Raw genomic sequence first — 26,942 nt, 5'->3', positions numbered from 1 at the left:
ACTGCCTGAATTCATTGGGCGGTAATATTGCGAATGACATTCTTTAAAGGATTAGTTCACTTCAGAATTCAAATTTCCTGATAATTTACATATCCCCATGTCATCGAAGATGTTTATGTCTTTCTTTCTTCAGTTGAAAAGAAATTAAGGTTTTTGAGGAAAACATTCCAGGATTTTTCTCCATATAGTGGTATTCAGCGGCTACCAACGACCCTTATTCCTCGTCTGGGATCGTGTAGAGCCCTTTGAAGCTGCACTGAAACTGCAAATTGGACCTTCAACCCGTTGGTAGCCACTGAAGTCCACTATATGGAGAAAAATCCTGGAATGTTTTCCTCAAAAACCTTAATTTCTTTTCGACTGAAGAAAGAAAGACCCCCATGTCATCCAAGATTAAAGTAAATTATCAGGAAATTTTCATTCTGAAGTGAACTAATCCTTTAATGAGACTAATTAAAATAGGAAAAATGCACAAGACACAAGCCACAGAGCTGAGTTATCAGGTAGTTAACGAATGGTTAATGGTTTTTGCATTGAAATACCATGTGCAAAAGTGGCACAAAACTGTTTAGTTGATGTTCCCCTTCGTACATGAATACATATCTTAAGCCAAGCATTCACATAAAGCTTCTCATAAACTTGTACTATACCTGATGAAAGAGTACCAAATGCACATGATCATCTTTTGCAATGAACAGCAGCTATGCTAATGCTTCTCCTTTTGCTTCCCTGTTTCTGCCTCGGGATGCCCATCATGGAGTAACTACAGCTCCAATTTGCATCCAGCCTTTGCAATGTTTTCAGGCAATACGGACAATTATGAACATTTCAGATGACGGCATCTCCGGATCGACACACCAATCTTTCAAATATTATCCTAATATTATAATCATTAAGAGCACAAGTTGTAATTGCTGCCTAAAATGTTTGTTGTGTCTGCTTAACTGAATGCATATCTAGTTTTGTCATGAAACTCTAGATTGCGCAGGCTGATAGGTCCTTTACATGCAATCTGCAAGCAATCACGTCATTACCAGTTGATTGGCTTCTGCTGATCCTGCAGCCAATGAGATTGCATGCTCAACATTTAAATAGTCTGGTTCAGTGTTTGCTGTAAGCTGGTCCTGCAGTGCTATCAGAGCTCCTCCACCTCCCCAGCTCCACCTGCCTAGATCTGCCCTGGGATTTATGTATGTCTATTTATGCAGCAGCAGCATATCTTACATGCTCACCGCAGCGTCTGTGTATCTATTAGCAGTATTAGCATCCATACTCTGCTCTGCAGCAGCAGCAATAATCAACAGCTGCGTAGCAGATCTAGTTCGCCAAGACCAAATACATTAACACTGCCATATTCAATAACATGCTAAAATTATTTCGAGAGTTGTCATGATTAAAATGATGTTAACTAACCACATAACACGTATTATATTATATCTGTGTATTACACATTACTTTGATACACTCATCTCTGGCTGATAACAGAATGCTCGTAACATTGAAAAAAACATTTTCTGTAAAGCTGTTTTGAAACAATATGTATTGTATTGTATCGGTGTGTAAAGCACTTTGGCCATCATGTGTTGTTTTTAAATGTGCTATACAAATAAACTTGAATTGAAATTAGAACCACTGTAATTAATATGCAGTTATTATGCAAGAAAATGTAAAATGTTCTCCAGAAGCCAGAACAATCTAGATTCTCAAACATACCAGAGATAAAGAGTTAGGCTCCTCCATGTACTGCTTGAGGCTGAGGATCTTCTTCCCATTGACCTGTAAGACAGACAGCAGCATGATCACAACACACTTGTCATTAGGCTAATGCTGTTTACATAATGTTTCAGCCCATAGGAACTGCGTAAACTCTCACCTGTAGATGTGTGCAGATGCGTCTCAACACATCGTAGACGCTATCTCTGGACAGTAGAGACACAAACACGTACTGTGCATGGAGAGGACACAAACATATCAAAACATTATAATACATTGTGGATGTGGCATGTCAAGCAACATTCCTGCTGGAAAACCCAGCTAAAACCAGCTATAGGTGGTGGTAGCTGTGTTTTGAAACATGTTAGTTGGTTTCAAACTGGTCCAAGCTGGTTAACAGTGGGAATAACAATACGGTCCAGTGCTGGTTAATGGTCTTGGACCTTCAAAAAATAGCTACTGTTTTCCAAAACACAGTTTCTTCATGACCTAAAAGCTGGTGAAACCTGGTTATTACAGCACAACCCTTACCCTTGACCGTCTGGTCAACCATCTAAACCAGCTTGCCAAGAACCATTTTTAGTTCCCAAAGAATCTTTCAGTGAACCATTTATTTTTCTTAGTGTGAAGAACAGCTTAATAATCTAAAGAACCTTTTCCCACTATAAAGAACCTTTAGTGCAATGGAAATGTTCCTGAATGTTAAAGACACATTTACCATCTTAAACTGATTTTAGCTGTATTTTCAGCAGAGATGAGGGATAGTGGACATAACCAGAGCATTGAGAAACCACTTTAGTTAAATTTCACTATGTAGCCACATATAATCTCACTACCAGGAAGAGGATCATATTTTTAGGGAACACTAAGAGTGTGTGAAAGCTGATCCCATGAGGGACAGGGGCTTTATGGATTAATTCAAACCAAATGCAATCTTCAAGTGGAGTCGGAAATATTGAAATATTTTGTGCACATGAATGACCAAATTAATTTTCAATGATACCCGACTTCAGAAGGTGCGTGTTGACCTGAAAAATATTTGAAAATATGTTTGCAAATGGCAGTGGATAGAAGCGGAAGTTATATTTCAATTTGCTACATGCAAATTGGCCATTTTTATTTTTTACGGAATATTGCAGTATTTATTATAAAAGATTTATCTGTGCACATCATTAATTTTTAATCAAAATATCTTCCCCTCCCTCTTGCAGTGACATCTCTTCTCTTCTCTGATGACATGTTTACTGAAGTGAGGGCGGGGCAACCTGTCACTCACATGAGATTGACCAATAGCACACCACAACTATCCAATCAATTCCCCATGGACAAAATCAAGCCCCGCCCTACATTTGTTCTTGTTCGAGAAGCCATTCACTCGCATATACGTCACAATAGGAAGGAAAGACTATCGCAACTTCCATTTCATGCTGACTTTAATTCATTATTTGGGAGATGCCATGTGTAAATAAAGTATATAGGTTGTGTAAAATAGATCTACCTGTACAACAGAAAAAGAGAATTTGCCACCATTCAATGTTGAATGCATAGTAGTCGCAATAATAACTGCCTATCTAGGATTTTACCAGGTGCACTTCAACTCAACAATACTCATTTTTCACAATGTCGTTTTGTTCTGCTTTTACTGTACAGGAAGTAAATGACTGCTTTTGAGAACTATAGAATTACCAACTATTCACAGGCATTAATCGTCTAATAAAACTGCTCTCAGTAATATGAGCTAACTGAAGTTTTAACTGAAAAGAATCTGATGCCGAGTCCACTGATCCTCCCAATGGAAAGAAAAATCACACAAGATGTCAGCAAATTTCCTCTAGAGATGAATGAGATAAAAATAAATAATAAAATAAAAATAGCAATGTTATAAAAAGCAAAAGACAGAAATATTAATATTAAACAATCAAATTTTTCATCAAATTCATTTAAGACTAAATGTTTATACTCTTGCTAGAGTATGTCAACAATTGTTCTCATTTGTCTCTATTTTTAAGTACTGATAAGGAATTTCAGGAGAAACATCTGAGACAAACTTAAAAAAAAATCCATTATATCTCCTGAGAGGTATTGTCATCTGGAATCTGTACTTTTTCAACATTTTTGACATGGGATTAAAATTAGTGTATTTGTAGAATTTACTAGCAATTTGAAAGTTGTTTCAAAGTCAATTTTTTTTTCAGTGCAATAATCTTACGTTTCTCCTCTAGAGTTTCAAAAGAGCTATCAAATAAGTTACAAACTGTGCTCAGATTGGCCAAGACACCAGTATCTGCAACCAAACCTCAACAGGAACTCGAATGTTTCCCTTCAAATTCTACAAGACAGAATTATCTGATCTATCGAATTATTTGACATTCGTTTCACTATATTTATATTTATCACTAAGGCGTTTTAGGAGAAACATCTGAGAAAACTTTAGATCTATTGCATTTCATGAGCTGTAAAAGAGAAACCTCTAAAATAATAATTCATACAGACCACATCATCTGATCACAGATCAGTTCTTTGCACTGCTGAGTAATAGTGTTCCTTTCTAAACCAGTTTTACTTACCTAACAAGAATCAAACGGTTCACTAAACAAAAAGGTATAAAAGCTGACTGAAGTCAAAGATTCATACTGTGAACTGGAGTCTCAGTGTTGCATCCATTTGCATTTTCACCGTTTTACAGCAGTGCAGCATGCGCTGACTAAGCTTTGTATTTCAATCTGCCGGTCAGTGACCTGGAACCCAGTGGAAACGCACCTTCTGACTGCTGTCTGTGGTGATAGCCAAGCCATTAGGAACCAGACCTGCTGTCTTATGTTTCTTCACCAATCGCACAGACGCTACAGGAATGGCCACCTGAGAGGCAAGAGAAAGTGGCAGAAAAAAAAAAGGAAAAAGTTCCTTGTTTCAAAGTGTATCTTCGCTTACGAATTCTTGCACACAACACTGGACCTGCTACATCTAATTACTAAATAACGTGGAGCATAAAGGAACAATATAACATTACGTTTAATTCAGCACAACAAACCGCAACATGGCGAGCAGCCGAAAGTGAACAAAACACCATTTGATCGATACAATTATTTATTACAAGTTTGTCATAATGTTCTGATGCTAAAATCATACTACCTGATTAACCATAACCACTCTGTTTTGTGTTGTTTTCTGGGTCATTCAGACATTTGTGCACTGATCTCCAACCCTGTGACATTCAACTCCATAATATTTTTAATCTAACAGGCACAAAATGTCAAATTTAAAAAGTAACAAAAATAAATGCTATTTATTTTTTTATTACATTTTTATTTTTCTATCATATTTGTAATAATATACTTTTCACAGGATTTATAATATTTTTCAGTTATACTGTAACATGATTTATTACAAAGTACACTTGGAATTGATACTACCACAATATACTCAGCTATTTATTGAAATTATGATATTAAGCTGTGACAGGGCTAATAAAAATTTAACTTAAGGCCCATTCACACCAAGAACAATAACTGTAACAATAACTATATTAGCATCCATCAGCTGACGATATTGTTCTTTTATTCTAAGTACGTGTTGCAGTTTTGTTGTCTGTCACTTTAAATGCTTTGAGCTCTATAAAGCAGGGTGGATTCTGATTGGCTGTCAATGTTTTTATTGTTCATCAGCTGGAAAAAAATGTTATAAAAATGATTCCAATGACATTGTTTCTCTGTGCCGACAACGTTAAGGATAACGTTAAAGATATAGCTCTAAAAATCATTCAAAATATGAAAGAATAGCAGAATTCACACCCTAACTATAACGATAATGGCACAGAGAAAAGATATTGTTCACTTTCAGAATGATTTTTTTCAGCTGAAAACATTTTACGCTGGACTGCTTCACAAACGAGGATCAATTCAACGCTGGATTTGCACAAAAGATTAACATGACGGCACATGCTAGTCAATGAGTTGAAAAAACTCCACAGCAACTACATAAATGTATCCACTAACCATTCGGAAACGTACAGTTTCCTGAGTCTCTCCATCAGTGTCGACTCCGGTTTGAACAATGTAAGGCTGAACACCGTTACTGACAATCCTCATTTTGGCTGCGTGAGATTCTCCAGCTTTGTTGTTGTTGAGCAACCGAAGTGCGAGCTGTTAAAGCTCCGCCCTCTTCTGGAAAGGGAGCCGGGAGCAGCAGCTCATTTGCATTTAAAGGGACATGCACAAAAACGTGTTTTTGCTCACACCCAAATAGGGGTAAATTTGACAAGCTATAATAAATGATCTGTGGGGTATTTTGAGCTGAAACTTCACAGACACATTCTGGAGACACCAGAGACTTATATTACATCTTGTGAAAGGGGCATAATAGGTCCCCTTTAAAGAGCTTGAGCATTTAAAGCGGCAAACGACAAAACTGTAGCACATGCTTAGAATTAATAACAATATTGTGCGTTCGTGTGGGCACTAATTTAGTTACAGTTCTTGATGTGCATGGGCCTTTAGTACCGCTTTTGTGATGTTAACTCCCGCATTGCGCTGCCAATTGTCTGCAGTGTGTACTCTTTCAGAGAATAGGGACAACCTTTTTAGACCATGCGCCGGGCGTGTTGACCATTTTTCCTGTTGTTAGGACTAGCAAAAGTGGATTCGGACACGTCCTAAGTGCACTTGCGCCGTGCACTTTAGACCATGCACTTAGATCATTAAAATAGGGCCCACAGTGTGAAACGACAGTTTATGAATGCCCAGGAATAATTGTAAACCCCAGGTAAATTACAAGACGTGTGAAACGTGAATCAAGATAACCCAGGATTCTGTTTACCCGGGGTTTAGTATGACTCTGGGTTAACTAGTTTAAGTGTAAAAAAACCCTATACTGTGGTAATAGGCCTTGGTTCTTTGGGTACTTGGGAAAAAACAGCTTCATATAATGTTCAGTTTTCAAATCAAATGCTAAAAAATTGCACCATTTTCTAACACAAATGCCAATGTTTCCTGGGAATGAACCTTCGAGTCATATCTATCCAAGCTATATTCATAAGCTGAAGACGTGTCGCTCACCTTGATGTCTTTACCAAAGAGGTTGGCATAAAAACACAGCCAGTTTCGAGAGATGTAGAGTCGGCCTTGCAGCAGGATGTCTCGCAGCAGGGCACAGGAGTACACTAAAGGAGGGGTCACAAGTGCACTTATACAAGAGAACTGCAAGTAAGCTGATACTTTTGAGTGAGAGTTCAAGAGCAGCATCAAATTCTGATGTCTTCTTTCACTTGAACGACAGCTCAAAGCAGTTAAAATGTTGATATCAATGTCAGATAGAGCGCAACATTACCAAACATCAAGATGAATAAGCAAAACACTGGGGTCCAAAGGACACACTGAAAATCTGGGATTCCAAATTTAATCCTTGAAATAAAGTTCTAGAATTATAAAATATTTGTGACATTGACCAAGTGATGTTCTTTTTACAGACGGTCAGATGCTCTTTGGATCATGCTGGATAATATGATCCCCAGGTTTTACATAAACTTGTGTTCATGCAGCTCTAGGGACAGTTAAATGAATCTAGGGAAGTTAAATGAATTAAATTAATTGAATGAATGTACATTTATGTAAATAAACTTCTCACACAAGTTGTTATGCTTGTGAATTGTAAACAATATTATAAAACATTTAACATAACACAATATACAATAACGTTAAAATTTTTTAGATCAATAATTTTTTTGTTTGTTTTTGAAGCAGCCTCTTCTGCTCACAAAGGCTTCAATTATTTGATCCAAAATACAGCAAAAACAGCTAAATTGTGTAATATTTTTATTCTTGATTCTTCAGAAATCATTTTTATATGCTGATTTGCTGCTCAAGAAATATTTATTATTATTAATTTTGAAAACAGTTTTTTCACGATTTTTTGATGAATAGAAAGTTCAAATGAACAGCATTTATTATAGAATTATTTGTAACATTATAAATGTCTTTACTGTCACTTTTGATCAATTTAATGCATCTTGCTGAATAAAAGTATTAATTTATTTTATTTCTTCCCCAAAGAAATTACTGTATAATGTTAGAAAAGCTTTTATATTACATATAAATGCTGTTCATTTGAACTTTCTATTCAATAAAGAATCCTGAAAAAAAAAAAAAAAATACACAACAGTTTTCAACAGTGATAATAATCATAAAAGTTTCTTCATTTGAGCAGCAAATCAGCATATTAGAATGATTTCTGAAGGATCATGTGACACTGAAGACTGGAGTAATGATGCTGAAAATTCAGCTTTGATCACAGGAATAAATTACATTTTAAAATATGTTGTTTTAAATTGTAATAATATTTCACAATATATTAAATAAATGCAGCCTTGGTGAGCAGAAGAGACTTGCAAAAATGCAAGAAGCATTTTCACTAGTGGTTTCTGACCTTTGCCCCCCTCTGTATATAATGGACATTTTATTAACAATGCAGAGGAGAAACTTCTTTAAAAAAAAAAAAAGAACTGCAAGGTGTTAATGAGGAACCTAGAGTAGCACTATTAAAAGAATCTTTTCACAAGGTCACTTTACAAGGAGTGGCAAGATGCAGTAAACTGAAACGTAAGAGGTTGCTGTAGAAGGAGAAAGACAACAAACTTACCTTTCATTAGAAGCTCTTCTTTGGGAACGCTCTGGAAAAGCTTGTGGTACTGCGCATTGTACTTGCTGACGGTCTGCGAGGAAGAAGAGGAAAGTGAAATCAGCTGCTTCGCACAGCTCTTCTGCAGCTTGGCTCTTTCTCGTAAGGGATGCGAGCTCTGCACCAAGCTAAGCATGCTGACACGACTCAAGCGCTCCACACGAGCCAAGAGGCTGCCTCGCACCGTGTGTGCGTACTGCAGTTACCCTGCTGTCCCAGGACCCGAGAGCCAGATCAGCTTCGTCCTCTTCCTGTAAGCTAACACAGCGTTTCTTCTTACTTCAGAAGCGTCACTCTCTCTGTCTCACACTCTCTCTTTCTTCACTGCCCTGTCACATGCGCGCAGCAGAAACACCCACTGCACCTTGACGGAAAAACTTGTGGGCTTGTTTTGCGCATATATCTCTCTCACTCTTGCTTCCTGCAGCTCAGAGCGTTTCAGAGCACACTGATGCACAACAGATCATTTAGATGAGATTCATTATGTAGATGGGCTGATCCAGTCAGGAGTGCCCTGTGAATGTTTAACCCTGCTTGTACATCTACACTGAGCTGTGATAAAAGCATTATGTCTCAAAGTCAACATGAAATCAAAAGCGACAATTCTTATTTTTTATGGAATATTGCAATGTTTATTATAAATGATTTATCCATCTTTTTTTTTTTTTTTATTTATGTGCCTTTGTGTAATCTTTTATCAAAATAACTTCCCCTCCCTCTTGCAACGATATCTCTGATGACGTGTTTACTGGAGTGAGGGCCGGTCAACCTGTCACTCACATGAGATCGACCAATAGCAAACCACAACCATCCAATCAATTCCCCATGGACAAAATCAAGTACCGCCCTACATTTTTTCTAGTTTGAGATGCCATTTCACTTGGATATATGTCACAATAGGGAGGAAAAGACTATCGCAACTACTGTTTCATGCCGACTTTAAGTCTATAACCAAGCCTGTGTAATGGAGGCAAGCTAGTAAGAGCCGAGCATGTAGACATCGGTTCGAATCCCGCTCAGAGCAGTTTGAGTAGGACTGGTTACATTGGTGCCGTGACGCGGATGGGAGTGAGATTTAGGGGAGTGAGTGTAACGGAGGCAAGATAGTAAGAGCCGAGCATGTAAACCTTACTTCCCTGGCCTCAAGAGGCACACTGGCGACTGATGCTAGAGAATGCGGTCTTTAGAGTCCTTGTTAGCACCCGCCTCCCAAGCCAGAGACATCGGTTCGAATCCCGCTCAGAGCAGTTTGAGTAGGACTGGTTACATTGGTGTCGTGACCCGGAGTGAGGTTTAGGGGAGTGAATGTAACGGAGGCAAAATAATAAGAGCCGAGCATGTAAACCTCACTTCCCTGGCCTCAAGAGGCGCGCTGGCGACTGATGCTAGAGAATGCGGTCTTTAGTGTCCTTGTTAGCGTACCCGTCTCCCATGCCAGAGACATCGGTTCGAATCCCACTCAGAGCAGTTTGAGTAGGACTGGTTACATTGGTGCCGTGACCCGGAGTGAGGTTTAGGGGGGTGAGTGTAACGGAGGCAAAATAATAAGAGCCGAGCATGTAAACCTCACTTCCCTAGCCTCAAGAGGCGCGCTGGCGACTGATGCTAGAGAATGCGGTCTTTAGTGTCCTTGTTAGCGTACCCGTCTCCCATGCCAGAGACATTGGTTCGAATCGCGCTCAGAGCAGTTTGAGTAGGACTGGTTACATTGGTGCCGTGACCCGGATGGGAGTGAGGTTTAGGGGGGTGAGTGTAACGGAGGCAAGATAGTAAGAGCCGAGCACGTAAACCTCACTTCCCTGGCCTCAAGAGGCATGCTGGCGACTGATGCTAGAGAATGCGGTCTTTAGTGTCCTTGTTAGCGCACCCTGCCTCCCATGCCAGAGACATTGGTTCGAATCCCGCTCAGAGCAGTTTGAGTAGGACTGGTTACATTGGTGCCGTGATCCGGATGGGAGTGAGGTTTAGGGGGTGAGTGTAACGGAGGCAAGATAGTAAGAGCCGAGCACGTAAACCTCACTTCCCTGGCCTCAAGAGGCATGCTGGCGACTGATGCTACAGAATGCGGTCTTTAGAGTCCTTGTTAGCACACGTCTCCCATGCCAGAGACATCGGTTCGTATCCCGCTCAGAGCATTTTGAGTAGGACTGGTTACATTGGTGTCGTGACCCGGAGTGAGGTTTAGGGGAGTGAATGTAACGGAGGCAAAATAATAAGAGCCGAGCATGTAAACCTCACTTCCCTGGCCTCAAGAGGCGCGCTGGCGACTGATGCTAGAGAATGCGGTCTTTAGTGTCCTTGTTAGCGTACCCGTCTCCCATGCCAGAGACATTGGTTCGAATCGCGCTCAGAGCAGTTTGAGTAGGACTGGTTACATTGGTGCCGTGACCCGGATGGGAGTGAGGTTTAGGGGGGTGAGTGTAACGGAGGCAAGATAGTAAGAGCCGAGCACGTAAACCTCACTTCCCTGGCCTCAAGAGGCATGCTGGCGACTGATGCTAGAGAATGCGGTCTTTAGTGTCCTTGTTAGCGCACCCTGCCTCCCATGCCAGAGACATTGGTTCGAATCCCGCTCAGAGCAGTTTGAGTAGGACTGGTTACATTGGTGCCGTGATCCGGATGGGAGTGAGGTTTAGGGGGGTGAGTGTAACGGAGGCAAGATAGTAAGAGCCGAGCACGTAAACCTCACTTCCCTAGCCTCAAGAGGCATGCTGGCGACTGATGCTACAGAATGCGGTCTTTAGAGTCCTTGTTAGCACCCGTCTCCCATGCCAGAGACATCGGTTCGTATCCCGCTCAGAGCATTTTGAGTAGGACTGGTTACATTGGTGCCGTGACCCGGAGTGAGGTTTAGGGGGGTGAGTGTAACGGAGGCAAGATAGTAAGAGCCGAGCACGTAAACCTCACTTCCCTGGCCTCAAGAGGCATGCTGGCGACTGATGCTACAGAATGCGGTCTTTAGAGTCCTTGTTAGCACCCGTCTCCCATGCCAGAGACATCGGTTCGTATCCCGCTCAGAGCATTTTGAGTAGGACTGGTTACATTGGTGCCGTGACCCGGAGTGAGGTTTAGGGGAGTGAGTGTAATGGAGGCAAAATAATAAGAGCCGAGCATGTAAACCTCACTTCCCTGGCCTCAAGAGGCGCGCTGGCGACTGACACTAGAGAATGCGGTCTTTAGTGTCCTTGTTAGCGCACCCGCCTCCCATGCCAGAGACATCGGTTCGAATCCCGCTCAGAGCAGTTTGAGTAGGACTGGTTACATTGGTGCCGTGACCCGGATGTGAGTGAGGTTTAGGGGGGTGAATGTAACGGAGGCAAAATAATAAGAGCCGAGCATGTAAACCTCACTTCCCTGGCCTCAAGAGGCGCGCTGGCAACTGACACTAGAGAATGCGGTCTTTAGTGTCCTTGTTAGCGCACCCGCCTCCCATGCCAGAGACATCGGTTCGAATGCCGCTCAGAGCAGTTTGAGTAGGACTGGTTACATTGGTGCCGTGACCCGGATGGGAGTGAGATTTAGGGGGGTGAGTGTAACGGAGGCAAAATAATAAGAGCCGTGCATGTAAACCTTACTTCCCCAGCCTCAAGATTTGATGCTGGAGAATGCGGTCTTTAGTGTCCTTGTTAGCGCACACATGCCTTGTTAGTGCACCCATGCCAGAGACATCGGTTTGAATCCCGCTCAGAGCAGTTTGAGTAGGACTGGTTACATTGGTGCCGTGACCCGGATGGGAGTGAGATTTAGGGGGGTGAGTGTAACGGAGGCAAGATAGTAAGAGCCGAGCATGTAAACCTCACTTCCCTGGCCTCAAGAGGTGCACTGGCGACTGATGCTAGAGAATGTGGTCTTTAGTGTCCTTGTTAGCGTACCCGTCTCCCATGCCAGAGACATCGGTTCGAATCCCGCTCAGAGCAGTTTGAGTAGGACTTGTTAAATTGATGCCGTGACCCGGAGTGAGGTTTAGGGGGGTGAGTGTAACGGAGGCGAAATAATAAGAGCCGAGCATGTAAACCTCACTTCCCTGGCCTCAAGTGATGAACTACACCTGTGGTTATCTAAGACACCTGAATGAACTTGAGGACAACTGACTTCATACATTCAATAAAAATCTATACGACACCAGGTGGCTAAAAATAATTGTAAAAATGCTGAGTCATTCCTTGCATGCAGTGCTTTTTCCATCTCATGATATGTTGAACTAAATATTATTTGGATCAGATTTTTGGAGAAGGATATTGCTCAGAAAACAACATTGATAGTATAAAAGAGGATTAATTTATTATATCTTAGTCAAAAGACTTACATTTTTTATGACACCAAGTGAAGGTTTAATTCAGGGGTGTCCAGTCCTGCTCCTGGAGGGTCACTGTCCAGCAAAGTTTAAAGCTCCAACTCCAATTAAACACACCTGAACCAGCTAATTAAGGTCTTACTCGGCATACTTAAGACTTCCAGGCAAGTTGAGACAAGTTGGAGCTAAACTCTGCAGGACAGTGTCCCTCCAGGACCGAGACTGGACACTTGGTTTAGTTGGTTAGCATTGCTCTATTAGCCCCTGCTGGTAGATGCTGTAACTACACTATCTGCAAGCAAAACAAATCTTTCTCCATTGACTGGCATTCAGAAATATCTGTGTATTCTGACAAACAGGATGAATTGAGATTAATGTAAATGTCAATGGGAAGCTTTACAGATCTCCTTTCTTGGTTTATGACAGAATTAAGTCATATATTATAACAACAGAACCAGGGAACATAGAAAAATGTGTCTCATCTGATAGAAAATGCTTACAAATACAGTATGTTCAAATATACTTTTACATTTTGACATTCAGACATTTTAAAATATGGCTTAAGTGTCAAAATATTTTTCAGGTCACTGTATTCGCAGGTTAGAAATTACATAATGAAACTGGTACTTACAGATCCACGGTAGCATTTCTTGACGTCCTCATATGACAGATCATCTATTAGATGCACCCTGTGATATAGAGAAAAATATGTAAGAGGATCAACCTGGATAACCAACATGATCTAGTTTAAATGAGTACCACAGAATCATGGTAAATGCACATATAAAATGAACTAATATATTTCCCCCTAAGATATGGAGTTTGGCATTGACTACAAAACTGAGCAAACACAGCCTTGTTCAAAGCCCTCAGGGTGAACTCATGACAACTTACAAAGCTGATGACCCTCAGCCCTCTAAATGTGCTCATGCTCAGGCCCGAGGCAGATAGCCATCTCATAACATGAAGCTTATGACTGTTGCATAAAAGAGGATTTCAGACAAGAGTTCAAGACATTCACGTGACACAAAACAGATTTTTGAGTTATAGTTTATTTTCATATTCCCTTTTAGATATTCTGTTGACTATTAGTAACGTTGCACCTACATGTCAACTAACTCTCATTAGAGTTTTAGTAGAATATTAGAAGACTGTTAGGGGTTAGGGTTAGTGGAATAAATTGACATGTACTTGCAAAGTTACTTATACTCAGTAGAATGTCTGTTGGGGGATCATAGCAGATACTAATGTCTACTAATACTCTACTAATACTGTAATGAGTTAGTTGGCACAACATTATTTATAATGAACAGAATGTCTAAAGGGAAACAATTAAAATAAGTGCTATGCAAACTTCTGTTAACCCACCAAATGCAGATGAAAATCAGGACACAAGGCTTTTTTAAATTGAGGTCAATGGAGTACACTGAATTCAGGACGCTGACTTTTGTGAGGAAACATCTGATCTAATCTTTTTCAATATGTTTGCCATTTAAAAAAATAATTTTTGAGTGAGCTATATTTGGAAATTACAATGAAATAAATTTTTATTTTACTCTTTTATTTCTTTAAGAGAAGTCACTGAGAATTTAGTGTTTATTTCTGTTATTTTTATGGTATCCTCAAACAATGACTGACTGTAGTAAAACTGAAATCAGATTTAATAATAAATATATTTAAATCTAGATTTTGATTGTCTGTTTTTTTCCTGATATTTTTGACTTGACAAATAAAAGTTCTGAATGAAAACTTTAGTAGCCAAATTGGCTAGTGAGTGAAAAAGTTCATTTTAAACACTGGGTACAAGTATTTGTGATGGTATAAGCTCCTCTAACTAAAGTACTAAAATGGGTATTCCTCAAGGGTCAGTACTGGGACCACTTCTTTTTTACATTATATATGAATGATTTTACAGAATATTAAATGAGTACTTGATGTCAAATGCATGCAGATAGTACTGTTATTTATGTATCAGACAATTATTTTGCATCCACCGAGATCACTTCATTTGTTAACAATTTGGATACTGTACTTGGAGTACAGTATCCAAATTGTTAACAAATGAAATGATCTCGGTGGATGCAAAATAATTGTCTGATACTATATGAAAAATGTTTCAATGTGTTCTCTATTAACAATTGCTGATTTTAAAATTATGATTGATCAAAATCAAAAAGAAAATGTTTAGGTGTAACACTGGAGTCTCAATTACAGTTTGATCAACATATAAAAAAATGTGCAAAACTATTTGAATTAGATCTTATATACTTATTAAAGCAGCCAAGTTGTGTATGTTTGCAATGATTTTTTTCACATCTTTTGTGACTACTTGAAGTCAGGCTCCTTAATCCATTACTACATCAATAGTGCCACTATATAATCAAGCTTTAAATGGAGGCTTTGGATCAGAAGTCAATGAATTTGGAAAAAAACAAACAAACAAAAAAAAAAAAAAACATTAAATGTATAAATATTTTAGCTCCTAAGGTTATTTGTCAATTAATAATGCAACAAGAAGAAAGGGCAATTACTAACAGGGGTGCAAGAAGTCATAATTGGTTAGAAGTCCACTTTAGACATTCTACTAACTGCAAATAACATGTCAACTACCAACGACAACTAATGACATCAGAAATCAAATTATGACAACTCTCTTCAATATACAGCCCCTAAGAGAAAGAGCTGTGGAGGGAACACAGGCACATGGCCAAGAGTGCAGCAGAGAGTCCTCTGGCACAATGTCACATCTTCCTCTATCTCACCATACAGCTGCTGACAGGACAAATGCATCTGTTATGCTTTTATCATCATTCAGCATAACAGGGAACCCCGCTACACCCACACTCGAGAACAGAAACATGTTTCTTTTCACACATCATTGTGCCAGAGAAGATAATATTATGTCCCCTTAGGCCACTATTGTTTCCACTGCACTGTGCTGCTGAATCCAATAAAAATGAACATCTAATATAGATGACTGTAAATTCCTTTTGTTGCCATTTGAACACAGACACAATGCATCAAAGTAGTGCTGACTGAGTTACAAACATCTGCTATCCTTTAATTAAATAAAAACAAATAGAAGTCTCCAGCAGTATCTCAGTGGTGTGTGAGAGACAAGTATGCTGTGTGTTTTTCACAGCAACATGTGATGTGGCTTCCTGTGTGGTGAGTGAGTCAGGATGGCATTCTGCCCACTAAATGTCAAAGAATGTGGTATGCAAATGTCTACAGAAAATAGTCATTTTCTGTATACAGTATGTAACACCTAGAAGACATTTGCCAAATGTACAGTCTTTGAGCAAAAAAAAAAAAAAAAAAAAAAAAATATATATATATATATATATATATATATATATATATATATTAATATATATATATATATATATATATATATATATATATATATATATATATATATATATATATATATATATATATATATATATATATATTTTTTTTTTTTTTTTTTTGTCCATTAAAATGAGAATTTTCCTTCTCTTAAAGGGATAGTTCACCCAAAAATGAAAATTCTGTCATCATTTACTCCCCCTCAAGTTGCTCCAAACCTGTATGAATTTCTTTGTTCTGCTGTACACAAAGGAAGATTATGTGGAAAAATGTTTGTAACCAAGCAGATCTCACCCCTCCTTGACTGCCATAATATTTTTTTCCCTACTATGGTAGTCAATGGGGGATGAGATCTGCTTGGTTTCAAACATTCTTCCAAATATCTTCCTTTGTATTCAGCAGAACAAAGAAATTTGTACTGGTTTGGAACAACTTGAGGGGAAGAAAATGATGACAGAATTTTCATTTTTGGGTGAACTATCCCTTTAAGACTACATAGAAATCACAAGTAAATAACATATGTTTGGAATGTTAGAAAACACCTCCCTGTTTCAACAGAAAAGACTCATTTAGATGGTTTATGAGAAGAAGACTGAATTTTTGACCAAACTACATTTCCTACCATCCTCTGTAGCAGCACAAGAATGACAAAATAGATAAAACATCAGCTAATGTGCATCATTTACTCTTCATTGCATTGCAGAAATTAAAGAGCTTAGATAAACCATTAAAGTTTTGCTTTTTGCTTTTTGGCTCCTGAGTCAGCATAACACGCATGCATCGTGCTGCTCACATGTACAGCATTGGCCAGTACTGAGCTGGTGTTCTGACATAAACACGGAAGCATTGCACTGTGTGAACTACATCAACTGCATAGGAGACTGATGTGGAAGAGAAGAGATTGCTGAATAAAGTTGTTATTTTTGTTTTGTTTTTTGCGCAAAAAAGTATTCTTTAAAATTAAGGAACCACTTTCATCAACTTTTCTGGCCTTGAAGTGGTATATCTTAATCAGAGAGCTTATTTCATCAAAAATATCTTAATTTATGTTCCGAAGATGAACGAAGGTCTTACAGGTTTGGAACGACATGAGTAATTAATGATAGAATATTCATTTTTGGGTTATTGCAAACAGATGAACACAGAGGTCATATTTGAATTAACAGTTCTTTTTAATACTATGTTTGTTTTGAGTTATATTATAGGGTATATGTTCAATATGTAGCTTTATCAGTGCTGAAGCAAATTTCAATTAAAAAAAAATAATAATAATACAATTTTGACAGTGTTCCAAATCTGCATCTTATTAAGTAAAGTGAACATGAAAATATCTGATTGGAGATCAGGTTGTAACCCTGCTCAAGTAGAATCAATAAACGTGATTATATACGGTTGGATTTGCTCACTTATGATTGAGGTAGGCTATTATATATAAAAAATTAAATACTATAGGCCTAACTATAACACTGCTTACATATCATTAAAAAAGGGGTGAAACAACAAAATAGGGGATGCACCGATGTATCGGCCAATAATTGCTTACCATCGGCTGATTGTTTACAAACAGCTGATGATTAGGGCAGATTATAAATTATAATATTTATTTAAAAAAATAAATTTCAGGACTGTCGACGCCACATTAACAGTAAAATAGCGACGTTAAAGCAGATGACACTATGCACAGTGTTGCCAAGTCCTTGGTTTTCCCGTGGAATTGGGCTACTTTAACAGTGTTGCCGTGGGTTAAAAATAAAAATCACCAATAAAGTGATATTTATCCCCTGGAATGCAAATTTTACCAGGGGAACCCCCTTCCAAAAAACGTGGATTTTACCCATCAGAATGCGATTTTCACCAGGGCACCCCCCTGAAACGCGATTGGGTTTTGGGCTAGGTTTGAGTAGCAATTGGGCGGGTTTTCTTGTAAAAACTTGGCAATGAATCCTGCAACCCTACCTATGAATCACCCGTAGTTCAAGCCAGGGTTGCCAGGTCTGCTGTTTTTCTCTACACCAAACATTATTTGTTGCGCATCTCCCGTCTAATAAGCTTTGTTACTTCTGAAACAGTCTCAGCTTTCAAATTCTGTCCATTTTACCATGAAATTCAAACAATAAATGGCATTTTGATGCTCTTAAAATGTGACGTGACAGATCGCTGTAGAGCCTCAGTTCAAGCGGCAGTGCAGAGCGCAAGTCTTTTCTTTCAGTTTAACACAAGTTATAGCATGAAAAAAATATGCATGAACATCAAAAGGTATGTTGCGAGATACAGTACAACTTACTGAAATGTATGATGTCTCATGTAGTCGCTCAATCAGTTTTTCAACTGCGGAAAGACATCAATAAGACAGCTTGTGAACAATGTTACTAAACATTGCATTTACCTCAGGAAAGATATCCAATGTTCACAGTTTATTAGTTAAAACACTAAAGATGAGCTTATTTACTGTTAATTATGCTTGAATAAATTTGTCATAAAGACAAGTGTTTATGAAAACTACCTTATGTGCAACTGAGTAGTTTTTGAGTGTAGCTATTATATCTGTAAATAAATAGCAGTTGAATATAATAGCTCTGTTGTTAATTTTAACTTCTAATATTATAGTAATGCATCAAATGACAGGGTTCCCTGTATAGTTTACAGAATTATTTGGAAAAGACTTTTTCCTTAAGAAAATGAAACAAAATCGGTATCAGTATGAGCAGATATTATTCTGAATAATCGGAGGAGAAATTTAGTATTGGTGCATCTCTAAATCAAAAAGTTGTAAATAGATTTGGCTCTGGTATCTGGTATCATGACATATACAGACTATCTTTAGGGACATCTGTGTAACATGTCTCACATTAATAACCATTCATTCAGCTGCCTCAAACTACTTTAAATAGATTCAATCATTTCGCTTTGTTCTTTAAGCAAAAAAAAAAAAAGATCAGTAATCATCATCTGCATGCAGATACCTTAAAAATGACAGTAAGATATAAATAGAGCGATATTACAATTGCTACTGTGTCTTTTGTGCTATCCAGACATGAGTCATGCGCTCTTATTATGCTGCGCATGGTGACTGCAGCATGTCACAGTTGCGGCTCATCTTGCCCTGCCTGCGGAGGTGGAGAGTTACCAGACTGGCAGGGTGTCTGTATGCCCTTGGCTGAGGTTCTGCATAGGCAGGCTGATTAACAGCCAAAATGCATCTAGAGCCAGAAAGAGAATATGTCCCAGCAGCAGTGTACGGTCAATAATTCATCTAGAAGCAAGTAAATGGGGATAAAGATCATCAAACTTGGATTTTTACGGAAGAAACGCAATACAGCCTCTCTGATAGTGAGCTGTTCAGTCATTCCGCCCTGTAGAAGTCAGCGGATGACTGTGTGAGCACATGACATAAAGCTCAACTAAACCTCATCTGAAAACACGCTCCTACAGTTACACTCAGTCACAGAGTGCTTTACACATATAATGGAGTCTGCCACCATGTGAATTACCGTTTGATTCATTTCCAACATTCCCAAAATAACATTTTTAAAACTTCAACCCTTGTGAATAAGAAGTGCACTTAATTGTATTGAATAAGTATTTCAAATGTTAAACATATTTTAAAAGAAAAAAAGTGTTATTGCAGGTAATATAATATTAATGAAATAAAAAGGCTGTTTAAGTGTACTTAAAAAGAGTAAAAAAAAAAAAAGCTGGGTTAAAAACAACCCAAGTTGGGTTGAAAATAGACAAACCCAGCAACTGGGTTGTTTTAACCCAGTGTTGGGTTAAATATTTGCCCAACCTGCTTTATTTAACTCAACTATTGTTTAAAAATTACTGTATTGCTTGCTTAAAATGAACCCAAAATATGTTGGAAATTATCATCTCTTAATATGTTTAATAAATGAACATAATAAAGTTATTAAACAATAAACATTTATTAAATTGCTTATTAATAAATGTTCAATTTTTGGTTATTATTGTTGCCTCTAGTAATTATGTGTCTGATTTTTAATTTCCAACCTATTTTGGGTTCATTTTTAGCAATGCAGTAATTTTTTAACAATAGTTGGGTTAAATAAAACTACCCAGCAGGTTGGGCAAACATTTAACCCAATCGCTGGGTTTGTCCATTTTCAACCCAACTTGGGTTGTTTTTAACCCAGCATTTTTTCATGGTCATAATGTTTAACACATTTAAGTACACTTTTGCAAACTGCCCTTTTTTACTTTAAACCTATTTTAAATCATTATTTTAATACAATTTTGTCATGCTTTAAAAAAAGTACTCTTATTTTGAAGTGTCGTCTAACATACTAAAGCTCATGTAAAATATTTGATTATAATTTGAACATTAGTGTGTTATTCAATATGCAACTTCACTACAAATGCGTAATTACAAATATATTTAAATACATGACATACATGTTTCAATAAAAATTACATTAAAGTTTATTTTAGTTTACTATAAATGCTTGTCAGTACATTCAGCAGGGCAGTAGAAATAATTATGAAATACCATACAAAGATGTGTCAAAAAAGAACTATGAAGTTCAGCTAATTGCATTTAATATAAGTTTAAACTGTGTTACATTTTCATTTTATTGCATTTAACATGCAGTTACGTTTTTGAAAACATCACATTCATTTCACGCTGAAGTATATTGGATATATATTGGTTTAGGGTTAGTTACATGTAATTATGCATAATTTATAGTTATTACAATAGTAACTACATGTAACATATGTAACAATGACACTGCAAAATAAAGTGTTACCGTATATTCTTTTTAAAGTTTGTTATTTCTGTAATAATAAGTACTGTATTTAAAAGTGTGATAAAGTGTAACTTTTTCACAAGGGAAGTTCTTGAATAAAAAAAGCTTCAGGGTCAGATAAGGGGTATTTGGTTATTTTTGTTATTTATGAACATGCTACGGTAAAAATCTTTATTCTACATGAGATGGTATCATAGAAAGGATTGCACTGAACCAATATTTTACCTGAATATTGTGTTTGCAGTCTGACTTGTATGTGAATGGGATAAAAAAAGACTGTTTAACACAAAATAATACGTAAATATTAAACGTCTTTCTGTAGAATTTTTTAATAATAAACATTAAAGGTCCCGTTCTTCGTGATCCCATGTTTTAAACTTTAATGTTGTTGTTAGAGTATAAATAAAATCTGTAAAATTTTAAAGCTCAAAGTTCAATGCCAAGCGAGATATTTTATTTAACAGAAGTCGCCTACATCGAACGGCCAGTTGGACTACATCCCTCTACTTCCTTCTTTAATGACGTCACTAAAACAGTTTTTTGACTAACCTCCGCCCACAGGAATACACAAGAGTTGCGTTTGTAGAGTGTGTTTGTCGCCATGTCGTCGAAACGCTGTTATTTTCATCCCGCAGTCCAATCACCGGGTCTGATTCCGGCTCAAATTGATAGGGTAAAATTAAAGACATGTTTACAATAACACTGAGCGCGTGCATCTCCACGTTATGGTAAGAGGCGTGACCTTTCCGGGCAAGGTTCGCTAAGCTGCTGTCGAATCACAACACAGGAACCGCTGGCACAATCAGAACTCGTTACGTATTTCTGAAGGAGGGACTTCATAGAACAAGGAAGTCATCAGCCCGTTTTTATGACAGTGGAAACAGCGGTATACAGATAAGTAAATTATGTGAAAAATACTGTGTTTTTTTTACACGCGAAACATGAACACGTTATATAGCACACTATAAACACAATCAAAGCTTCAAAAAACCACGAAAAACGGGACCTTTAAAATAGTTTTGTTTAGAGGGTAGGGAAACAAAAACCAGTGTAGGAAACACTCAAGTGACGTTTTCTTGTGAGAGTATGTCTTGGCTTGAATGTTTATTATGGCTACCTTGTCCTAACTAATCTATTCCAAATCACTTGTAGGGTCACAGCTGGAGCCTATCCCAGCATCTCAGAACTGTTGGAAAAACCCACAATAACACAGGGAGAACATGCAAACTCCACACAGAAAGCCTCAGCGGGACTCAAACCGTGGACCTTCTTGCTTCACCGCAATACTTCCAAAATAGCGTAAAGCCAGATGACACAAAGGCAATCGCAGTTGAGTCTACTTTTCAAGTCCTAACTTGCCTGAAATGCATGTCATCGTCCTTCGAGGGCTCCGACTGATCGTGAGGTGTTAGGAGCCCGACATCTTCAGCCTGATCCTGATGATCACTCATGGTCTTAGGCCTGCAGTACACACAAACACACACAACAACACGTCATACACACTTCTAACGAGCAAACACAAACATTTAGCCTTTTCCCATAGAGCACATGCTATTTCTGGGCTACAATTAGACAGGTGTGATAAATGGACCACGGCTTCTGCTGAGAACGCTGCTCTACTGTCACCATCAACACCACATGATGTTTTGGCCTATTTTCCCTTGTTATCTTTAATTGGGAAGCTTCATTAGGCTGCTTTGAGTCATCTCTGTGTGCACTGACAGACCGTTTCCTGTATTTGAAGGTCACACCATTTGATCCGCTGCTTAATGCACCCCAGAGACTTAATGCATGCTGCTACGTCGAACATACGCAGCTGGTGCGCTGCTCATCTAAATCGCTTAACTAGCAGTTATCCTGCTGGCTTTGTGCTAATGCACCTATAGGACAGAAATGAGAGGAGGGCAAAGTGCAAGGTATGCAAGCCTAAAGTGTCTTAAAATACAAAGAGAAATACATAGACAAGAGGATTAAACGGTCAACGCATGACAACGGTAACAGTTACTGAAGTTTCTGTGCTTTAAAGGGTCATATCATATATATTTGATTATTAATATTTTTTCCATCATAAATTAGATTTTCTCTCTCTCTGACCCTTAGAATGAAGCAGGGTATTTTGTGCTGCTGTGCCTTTAAGAAACGCCCCCTTCACATGTGAACTGGGAAAAAAGCTCTTTGCTCCGCCCACACACAGATGCTGCAGCAGTATATGATTTGGTTTACAGAAAAAAAGCAGATTATGAATGAACAGAAGATCCCTCGTGAAAAAGAAACACACTTACTATGGAAATAATACACTTTAAAAGAATATACTTAAGTGCAAACTCGGACATTTAATTGCATGTTATTTGAAATTAAATGAAAATGTTTCAAAGTTTAAATTAATATTATATGCATTTAGTTGAACTTAAGAGTGTTTTTAGGACCTATTTAATTAGGACTTAAGTACATCTTTATATGTAATTTCATAATAACTTCTATTGTCTTTGATATTTGGTTAAAGTGTACTGCCGAATGTACAGACAAACATTTATGCTAAACATAAAATATAATTTAATGTCATCTCTATTGAAACATATACGTCATGTTTTTAAATATTTATAATTACACATTTGTAATGATGACATTGCAATTTAGTACATTTAAAATTAATTTACTTTAAATGTGATATCAAATAACCCAGTTTGTGCTTTAGTATGTTAGTCCACACATCAAAATAAGTGTACTTTTCTTTAAAACATGACAGAAGATTATTAAAACAATGATTTAAAATGTACTTTAAAGTAAAATTTGACTATATTACAAAGTGCACTTTTTAAAAGTTAAAGTTACAAGTTAGAAAACAGTCATTAAAGTGTACTCTCTTTAATTACATTAAATTTTTATTTCATTATATTACATCATCTGCAAGTAAATTTTTTTTTAAATGTAAAAGTTTTTTTGTTTTTACAATTAAGCACACTTCTTTTTCACAAGGGATGGCTTAAAATGATTTAAAGTAAGACAAAATTAGCTAATAAAGATGTAAACTGACATCATATTTCTTTTTTTTTTTTCTTTTAAAATTTGTTTCCTCAAGAACTGTCTTTTTTAAGAAGATTTGGAAAACCTGGATATATGAGAGAATTTTAAAAGTGTGATTTCTAAACCTCATGAAGTCATGAAATTAATAAAATTAAGTCATGTACATTTCTATAATGAATATAAATTTTACTAATTTTGTCAGGCTCTAAAAAAATAATCAGATAGAAATTGATTACATTTCTCAGTGGAAAAAAAAAAATATGAAAAAACCCATGTATTCTGTGATCACGGACAAATAGAAAATGATAGATAAAGATTGTGAATAACGGAATTCAATTATTTTAATTACAATTCTTTTATTTAATTATTTTAATGTTTAATCTTTCAACTTTGTCATTAAAGCAGAAATACCAGAATTATCTAAGCCTACATGAGGGGCCTTGGAGTCAAACAGTTTGAGAACCAATAATATACAGTACTGTATATTATTTGTACACTGATAAACATGTGATTTCTAATCGTCCCAACAGGCGCCATTGACGTGTAAATGTGGACAAGCATGTGTTAATGTATTCATCCGTCTGATGCAGAGGCTCGGTTCGCTTCAGCAGCTCCAGCTTCTGCAGGTTAGTATGTTTTCATTATAGTACTATGAACTGTTTTATATCATGATATGACGCTTTACCAATGACAGAGCTGTCCTAAATATTGGAGGTTAATCAGTGCCCTCCCTGTTTCTCTATATTAGTGCGTATTTACTAGGTAGGATAACTGCTAATCCGTTTAGCCAAATCAACTTTGGCCTACAGACACAGAAGACTCTCTTAAAGACACACCACCATTTTTTTTGCTACCTGGCAACGGCATTGATGACAAAATCGCACATGCTGCAAAAGCTCTAAACAAGGAATAAATGCTTGAGAACACTCTTAAAAATAAAGGTTCGGTGTGTTTTTACAGTGGAAGAACCTTCAGTGGAAAAAAAAGAACGTTTTTTTCTCAACATGAAGCACATTTTATTAATATAAAGTACCTTTACTACTATAAAGAACCTGGAAAGATTCCATGAATATTAAAGGTTCTTTATGGAACCATCAATGCTAATAAAGAACCTTTATTTTAAAGAGTAAAGCATGTTTGCTCTGAATACACATGATTTACGAGACATAAAACAAAGCACGGGAAAGCCTCCAACCTTTCTGGTAGTTAAAATCAGTTAATTAATAGCATCTTTCAAACTTAAAGCACATATAAAGGTATAAAATATCACACTTGTCTAAATTAGCCATATAACTAATATAGGGTTGTGCATACTTTACAACTATTAAAGTACAATAAGCCATAAGATACAGCCGTAGTAACTGCTATAATGTGTTAATGTTAATGGTTTACAGCGAGCAATGACAGGAGGTTGGCTGTATTTGTGTAAAGGGCCCTCAGGGCTTCACAGCAATAACAGAGAGGCAGCTGTGCTGCAGGAGGCTCATGGGCTGTTCTCATGTACATCTGCAGGCTGTAGCTTCACCCCAGGCAGTGACACACAAGAGAGCTTTCTGACGGTTACTTTGCAAGTCATTCACACGGCATTATCCAGACCGTATTGTGAGGACATGCTGGTGAGCTTATTTTGTTGGAAAACACCTGTGTGATCACGGTTTATGTCAGCAAGAGTCAGGTTTAAATAAGCACACAATCCTTTGTTTCATTTTCGAATGCTGGAACGCTCTGAAAAACATTTTTTCTTCCCCTAACTTTACAAAATTGTGGTAATTATGAGAAAACTCTAGTTGTTGCATTTGTTACTATTGTAAAACCATAATAAATTCCTAAGAGGTGTCGCCTTATTTTTTGATTGGTTAATAACATCACTTTTGGAAATCTGATAAAAACTATGATTGTTGAAACGCTGAACTCATGTAGCCTACATTACTTTTGGTGGCATATTATTGTAAAGAATTAAGAGGACTCTCCCTGCGAGAGACCTACATTATCGTCTTAACTTCTCTTGGCCTGCTCCACTGCCCTTTCCATTTATGAATACACACATATACAGTCCAGTCCAAAAGTTTGGAACCACTAAGATTTTTAATGTTTTTAAAAGAAGTTTCGTCTGCTCACCAAGGCTACATTTATTTAATTAAAAATACAGTAAAAAACAGTAATATTGTGAAATATTATTACAATTTAAAATAACTGTGTACTATTTAAATATATTTGACAAAGTAATTTATTCCTGTGATGCAAAGCTGAATTTTCAGCATCGTTACTCCAGTCTTCAGTGTCACATGATCCTTCAGAAATCATTCTAATATGCTGATTTGCTGCTCAATAAACATTTATGATTATTTTCAATGTTGAAAACAGTTGTGTACTTTTTTTTTCAGGATTCCTTGATGAATAGAAAGTTCAAAAGAACAGCATTTATCTGAAATACAAAGCTTCTGCAGCATTATACACTACCGTTCAAAAGTTTGGGGTCAGTAAGAATTTTTATTTTTATTTTTTTGAAAAGAAATTAAAGAAATGAATACTTTTATTCAGCAATGATGCATTAAATCAATCAAAAGTGGCAGTAAAGACATTTATAATGTTACAAAAGATTAGATTTCAGATAAACACTGTTCTTTTGAACTTTCTATTCATCAAATAATCCTGAAAAAAAATATTGTACACAAATATTTTGTACAATTGTACACATTAAATGTTTCTTGAGCAGCAGATCAGCATATTAGAATGATTTCTGAAGGATCATGTGACACTGAAGACTGGAGTAATGATGCTGAAAATTCAGCTTTGCATCACAGGAATAAATTACTTTGTGAAATATATTCAAATAGAAAACAGTTATTTTAAATTGTAATAATATTTCACAATATTACTGTTATTTACTGTATTTTTAATTAAATAAATGTAGCCTTGGTGAGCAGATGAAACTTCTTTTAAAAACATTAAAAATCTTAGTGGTTCCAAACTTTTGGACTGTACTGTATGTGTATATATATATATATATATATATATATATATATATATATATATATATATATATATATATATATATACACACACACATATATATATATATATATAGTTTGTATGGCGTGGATGCTGACTAATTAAATGCACTG

General features: G+C 37.0%; 1 protein-coding gene across 2 annotated transcripts in view; it reads right to left on the bottom strand.

Annotated features, from left to right (window-relative positions):
• gramd2aa (GRAM domain containing 2Aa) overlaps positions 1 to 26,942 on the bottom strand; it is a 39,787-nt gene that overhangs the window by 7,867 nt on the left and 4,978 nt on the right. For both annotated transcript variants that reach the window (XM_048185575.1, XM_048185576.1), the window contains exons 2-8: positions 22,153 to 22,254; positions 13,311 to 13,368; positions 8,347 to 8,419; positions 6,768 to 6,871; positions 4,474 to 4,572; positions 1,874 to 1,945; positions 1,714 to 1,776 (exon numbers count right to left, since the gene is read on the bottom strand). In XM_048185575.1, coding sequence (XP_048041532.1) covers positions 1,714 to 1,776; positions 1,874 to 1,945; positions 4,474 to 4,572; positions 6,768 to 6,871; positions 8,347 to 8,419; positions 13,311 to 13,368; positions 22,153 to 22,254 — 571 coding nt within the window. The remainder of the gene's footprint in view (positions 1 to 1,713; positions 1,777 to 1,873; positions 1,946 to 4,473; positions 4,573 to 6,767; positions 6,872 to 8,346; positions 8,420 to 13,310; positions 13,369 to 22,152; positions 22,255 to 26,942) is intronic.

This window comes from Megalobrama amblycephala, linkage group LG3 (genome assembly GCF_018812025.1).
Source record: "Megalobrama amblycephala isolate DHTTF-2021 linkage group LG3, ASM1881202v1, whole genome shotgun sequence".
NCBI lineage: Eukaryota > Metazoa > Chordata > Actinopteri > Cypriniformes > Xenocyprididae > Megalobrama > Megalobrama amblycephala.
The sequence above is the reverse complement of the archived record's forward strand: the minus strand, read 5'-3'. Positions and strand labels throughout refer to the sequence as shown.